This window comes from Leuresthes tenuis, unplaced genomic scaffold, assembly GCF_036924035.1.
Source record: "Leuresthes tenuis unplaced genomic scaffold, fLeuTen1.0.hap1 SCAF_21, whole genome shotgun sequence".
NCBI lineage: Eukaryota > Metazoa > Chordata > Actinopteri > Atheriniformes > Atherinopsidae > Leuresthes > Leuresthes tenuis.
This window is the reverse complement of record NW_027325375.1, coordinates 165001-171308: the sequence shown is the minus strand read 5'-3', so window position 1 is coordinate 171308 and position 6308 is coordinate 165001. Positions and strand designations below refer to the sequence as shown.

Here is a 6308-nt window from a genome sequence, read left to right as displayed (position 1 = left end):
AGTTTCTTCCTGTTAAAAGGAAGTCGTTCCTTTCCACAGTCGCCTCAGGAACTCTCAGGACAGGGGATTGAATCGGAGATAAGTTTTAATGCAATCTGTTGATTTCATTAGCTAGGCTATTTTTTTAACTGGCCTTTTATGTATGGAATTGACTAATTTTGAATTTAACAAATTGGTTTCGATTGGATTATGAATGCATTACAATGAATTGGATTATAATTGGCTTGAATTGGAATGCATCTTTGAAATGCGTTGAGATGACATTTGTTATAACTTGGCGCTATATTAACAAAATTTAACTGATATTGAACTGAACCAAGCCCCAGGAGCAAAGGTTCGGCCACAAGGCCCTTGTCTTCTAACTCCCAGTGTCCCAGTTTCCCTTTTCAGGTGACTTTTTCACTTTGGTGCCATTCCATCGAAGTCTTTGAATCGCTCTTAGTGTGACCCGTCCCCCGATACCGATCTGCCATGGGAGACCCTACCAGGGGCTCATGCCCTTGGCAACACAGCTCTCAGGATCATGGGGATACTCAAACCCCTCCACCATGTTAAGGTGGCGATTCTGTGGGTTCATACTTTGGCTTTCTTCAGTATTGTTATGCAATGAATAGTCGGAATAAAGGAAAACCTATGCATCACAAGCAAAAAGTAGAGATTCCTGTAGCCCCAGATGACTGAAGCAAAGTTTCAGTGCAATCTATTGGTTTCCTTAGCTAGAATGGCTTTTTAAACTGCTCTGTATGTATGAATTTGACTAATATGGAATTTAACAAATTGGATTTGAATGGATTAAGATCATAATTACTTTGAATTGGACTGTATCATTGAAGATGATATTTGTTGTGATTTGCCGCTATATAGATAAACTAATTTGAATAAATAAACCGAATTGAAGCCTCTCGCTCGATGACCGCTGGGATAGGCTCCAGCCCCCCCACGACCCGACTGACGGATTATGGATGGATGGAAACCAAATTGAATTGGATACACATAAATGAAAGTGCAGGGTGAGAAGTCCCAACATGGACCACAAATGAAAAGCACTGTGAACCACAGAGTATATACAAGCAGTTTATTGAAGACAGAAGTTTAACTTTTGCTGACACCTCCTCCGCTGGTCAGCAGCTCCACTTGGGGTTCAGGTTGTTGCAGAGTGATCCCATGTTGTAACGGCAGCTATGATGACAACAAAAAGAAAAGAAAGAATCAGAGCTGCTGTCCACACTTGAAGCTATGATTGCTTGGTGTTTTCTAATTTGGGTCCCTGGGAGATTTTGGTTCTATGAAGTATTTTAGCTGTTCCTAGAGCTGCACTTTTCTGGAGAGAGATCTCTGGTGTTGTTTCCAGGATCTGAGCCACTCCCCCAGTTTAGGGGCGACTGCCCCGAGTTCTCCGATCACCACCGGCATCACTGTTCATTTCTCACATCTTTCACTTCCTCCTTCAGCTCTTGGTATTTCTCAAGCTCCTATTGTTCCTTCCTCTTGATATTGCTGTCATTTGGTGTTGCTACAGCTATCACCTTCTTTTGTAATTTGTTGACTGCCACAATGTTCGGTTGGTTAGTCATCAGTCTGAATCTACAGGTCCCACAGGATCTTAGCACCGTCATTCCCCACCACCTTTGGACAATCTCTCATTTTGATTTTGTGACTTCCAACCATTGCTCAGCACAGATGTTCCTGTTCTGCCTGCATCTTACCCCCTGGTACTATGAGCTGGACTGTCTGAAAGGACTCTTTGCACAGCACCTGGGGTCCTGTCTGGTGCGGTAGACCCCAGGAGTATAGACCTTACCTAACATGTTTTTATTTAGTGTAATTTATATTTCTATCCTAGACATCTTAGATATTCATATTATAAATTGATCAAACATCTCTTCTGAACTATTTCTGGCTGTCGATGGACATCCAGATTCTGATCACTTAGAACGTTTTTTTCTGAATAAATTCTAGATCCATCTAAATTTTAGATGGATTTCCATGAGTTGGTCTGTCTATCTAGAAATTGAGGAGCAGTTATTGGACGACCACTGAGCCACCCCCCCACCATCTGCACAGGAAGAGACTGCTCTATGCCGTGCAAGCAGCCAACTTTCTCACCTTCATCTCATACCAGGCCACTAAGCAGAGGACAAACACAGGTCTGGTCACCTCAAACTCCCTAATTATCTCTTGTTTTATGTTATTATGTCTTGGTTTAAGCTTTCCATTTTCTTGAAGGCATTAGGGAGGGGATGTTGATAAACCTAAGATATTTTACTAAGGACACCCCTGTAATAATCATCTATATATAATCTATATGGGCTACACACCTATACAATGTTACAGGCTCTGAAATGCATGTTTTTTATTCGTCCCACGTCTTCGCTCCCAGGGCACTTGGACATTGGGACTTGTGCTGGCCCATTATATTCAGCTGTCTTGGGTGCCTGGCCCTCTCGGGTATTGGGAGTGGCCTTTGACGGAGGGGTTTGGTGGCACTCAACCCGCATTTGTGTGGCGGGGGCCTGGCGGTGGGCCGGTGGGCCGTCGCCCCTGATTCCCGGATGCCTCTGTTTTATGGTAGTGGGGGCTGATTTCCTGGGTCTTGGGCTCCTCTCTGCCTGCTTCTGATTGCTGGGAGGGGGTGGGACACTCATAACTGAGCACGGTTCATGTGGGACCTGTGCCACATGTATTGGGTTAGGGACACACACATTTATTCACCCAGTCGCTTGCTTGCTATGCAGCGTGCTGTGTTGTCCTGTGGTTTCCACGGTTGTGTTGTATTGCTTGTTGCTGCTTGTGGTTTTTGTTGTTGTTGTTGTTGTTGTTTTGTTTTTCCCTCTGTTTGTCTGCTTACAGGTTCCTGGTGGTTCTCCGTCTGGATTCCCCACAGTAGCTGAGGAACATATTGGTGAGTTATATCTTTTCCATCCCTGACCACACATCTCTCACATTGTTTTGCTGGAGCTTTTTCCAGCTTTTTTCTGCACTCTGTTTGCTTCTTATTCAACTGATTCTGGACAGTCCTCAATAACTCCCCGTCTCTCTCCCTGAAGGCTTTCTTTTTTATGGTCAGCAGCTTTTTCAGGTCGCTGCTCATTTAGAGTTTGTTATTGGGTTCCCACAAGGACAGTTAGGATCTGTCACACACTCAGTCAGGGGGGACTGGGCCAAAGAAATGGCTCAGAAATCTGGTTCTGGTCAGCCCACTGACCATAAGAATGAGTCATTAGGAATCCCATATCTGTATGAGGGCAGAATATAACAATCTACACAAAATATACAAGTGTTTGCTTTTATTATTAGAAAAAATTCAAATGTTGCCTGTAGCCTAGCAGCTAATATTGTAAAAGTCAAATGAAAGCATATTTTTGAAACATACATTTTAATATGCTAAAGTTTTAGTATATTTTAAATTACATTTGACCATTCGTTGAAGTGCATTTTTTACAATCGTACTTCAGCCCATAAAGTAATGACAGAGTATATCGGTAAGTTACTATCCATCTATTGTTTTCTGCTTATCTGTGGTTTGGCTGCAGAGACGATAAGTTCAAGAGAGAAACCCAGACGTCCCTCTCTCTGTCCTCTGGGGGGATCCCAAGGTATTCCCAGGCCAGATATATGAACCCTCCAGCGAGTTTCAGGTCTGGGTCTTCCCCCAGTTGGATGTGACCACGGCTGCCATTTTGTCTCAGTGTCTTCCCCTCTTCTCCAACACACATCCACATACAGACAAATGGTCTTTTCTCCCATTCCTTGTATATTTTGTATATAGGATTAGCTTAGTGGGCAGTGGTGTTTATTAAGGAAAGTACCACTGATTTAATCATTGTGCCAACTTTAATATTTTTCATTGCTGGTTGCGAATGTCAGTGCTCGGATTCTTAGCCTTTACATATATGTGTATGTATGTGTCCCTAATGGACTCTTATAGATCAACCTATTTGAGACTGATACTGGGTTTTAGTTATTAGCTTCTGATGTAAGTCAGCAGTGCCCTGAAGGCAATCATTTTCATTTGTAACTTTACTGAAAATCAATAACTGTCCTGGGACACTTATCAATAACTCCTAATAACTAATCCAGTTCCTGTTTGATCCCCAACAGTACATATGACGTTATTGTTGTCATTAACATGTGTTTCTCCTTTTCAGCAGGTCTGATGTTATGTCTTTGTTGTCCTCTCTAACCCCAGCTGGTCCAAATGGATAACCACCTCCCTGAGTCCGGTTCTGCAAGAGGTTTCTTTCTGTTAAAAGGGATTTTTTTCTTTCCACAGTCACCTCGTGCACGCTGAGGATGGAAGATTGGATCAAAGGGAAGTTTGAAATGGCTCTGTATGTATGAATTTTACTAATTTAGAATTTAATCATTTGAATGTGATTGGATGAAGATTGCATTAAAATAAATTGGATTCTACAGCACCCTGAGATGACATTTACTGTGATTTGGTGCTGAATTGAAACACATATTTACTCACTGTAAAGTCTTACATGGAAGTGGAAAGACTGAAACAGCTCACTCAAGTTAATAGAATAAAAACTGCATCAATGACTTTTAGTAATGACAGTTTAAAGTAAAGACTGTACCTGTGTATTTGCTGGATGCAGAGGGGTGTTCCATCAAACCGGCCTTTTATGGTGCAGGAAACCAATTATTCGTCGAGACAACTGAGGGGAGGTAACTGAGTAAGGAAGGTGGTTCTGAGGGTCCAAATGCTGGTGATTGTAGGGGTATTGGAGGGTCAGATTATAAGCTGGGTCGCAGGACACCTGACCTACTTCAGGGGTCAAGCTCGAGCTTTTCTCACAGCAGGATGCCATCGGGTATCTGAAGCTCTCCTTCCCCTGCCACTTCCACGGGGAAAAGCTCGAGTGGGCTGGCTTCAGAAGGCTCGATGCCTGCTGCTAACCATAAACAAACGTACAATAGCAAATTGTTACAATTTCACAGTTTTTTTCAGAAAATTCCTTTTTTTCTATATTTCTATGAAGAAATTAAATGTTCACTGTTTTTTCCACTGGACCCTAATACTGTCACAAATCTAATGAAACAGTCTGATCATGGAAGGAACAGCAAATTCCCTGTTTCTGTTATGGCTGAAAACCATCCGACATGATTCCAGTGTTAAAAACCAAACCAAACCAAAAGATAAGATAATATTAATTCTGCAGAATTGATAAATAAAAGCTCATTTAAATTCACTTCCAGGTTCTCCAAACAGACACGTAAAGCATATTTCCAAATCAATAAGATAACATTCTAACATTTCATACATTTCTCTGTATGTTTTCCAGTTTTGTACCATTGTGCAGTAGATTCATTCTGACAATCTGAATCACATGCTTAAGATCATAGTTTGGTTGAGAGAATCACAGGTTTACAAAACATTTCCCATTATAAGAATTGCAAATGATTGATTCTTAGTTTATGAATCAGTGAATCAAGTAGAAAACCCACCTCAGGATATGGAGCTGATCTCACTTTGGTCTTCACCCTGACTGCTCTGGTTCTGAGCTGTTTGTGGTGGTCCTGAGAGAAAGTAAGACTGAGAGCAGTCTCAGATCCTCGAGTCTGGTCCACAGATAACTGCAACTCGCTGCATTCAATGTCGCTGTGTTCAAACAGGAAGGTGTACACAGCTGATTTCTGAACTGGCTTAACTGTAAGTTTACAAGAAAAATGGCAGAAGACTCACGTGAGAACGTAGTTTACACTGACAATACAGTGCGGCCGGGATGACCGGCTGCTGTGGATGATGGTGGCGTAACTTTGCACCCACACCCAGCCTCCATGCTTTGATAACAGGCGGTAATACTTGGTGGTAACCTGGCCCTTTACGAGTACTACGGAGAACACAAAGATCAGGATCAACGAGAGGAGAGTAAACTCTGATATCAGCCCCTCAGTATATGCAGGGCCCCTCAGTATATGCAGGGCCCCTCAGTATATGCAGGGCCCCTCAGTATATGCAGGGCCCCTCAGTATATGCAGGGCCCCTCAGTATATGCAGGGCCCCTCAGTATATGCAGGGCCCCTCAGTAAATGCAGGGCCCCTCAGTATATGCAGGGCCCCTCAGTATATGCAGGGCCCCTCAGTATATGCAGGGCCCCTCAGTATATGCAGGGCCACTCAGTATATGCAGGGCCCCTCAGTATATGCAGGGCCCCTCAGTATATGCAGGGCCCCTCAGTATATGCAGGGCCCCTCAGTATATGCAGGGCCCCTCAGTATATGCAGGGCCCCTCAGTATATGCAGGGCCCCTCAATATATGCAGGGCCCCTCAGTATATGCAGGGCCCCTCAGTATATG

The 6308-nt window shown here is 43.2% G+C and overlaps 1 protein-coding gene across 1 annotated transcript in view; it reads right to left on the bottom strand.

The window, feature by feature from the left end:
- Positions 1-386: 386 nt before the first annotated feature.
- LOC140280280 (single-minded homolog 2-like) overlaps positions 387-6308 on the bottom strand; it is a 35785-nt gene continuing 29863 nt past the window's right edge. Inside the window, 7 exon segments of the mRNA XM_072375584.1 lie at positions 387-499; positions 1098-1179; positions 2367-2647; positions 4584-4610; positions 4613-4901; positions 5455-5608; positions 5693-5840. Coding sequence (XP_072231685.1) covers positions 387-499; positions 1098-1179; positions 2367-2647; positions 4584-4610; positions 4613-4901; positions 5455-5608; positions 5693-5840 — 1094 coding nt within the window.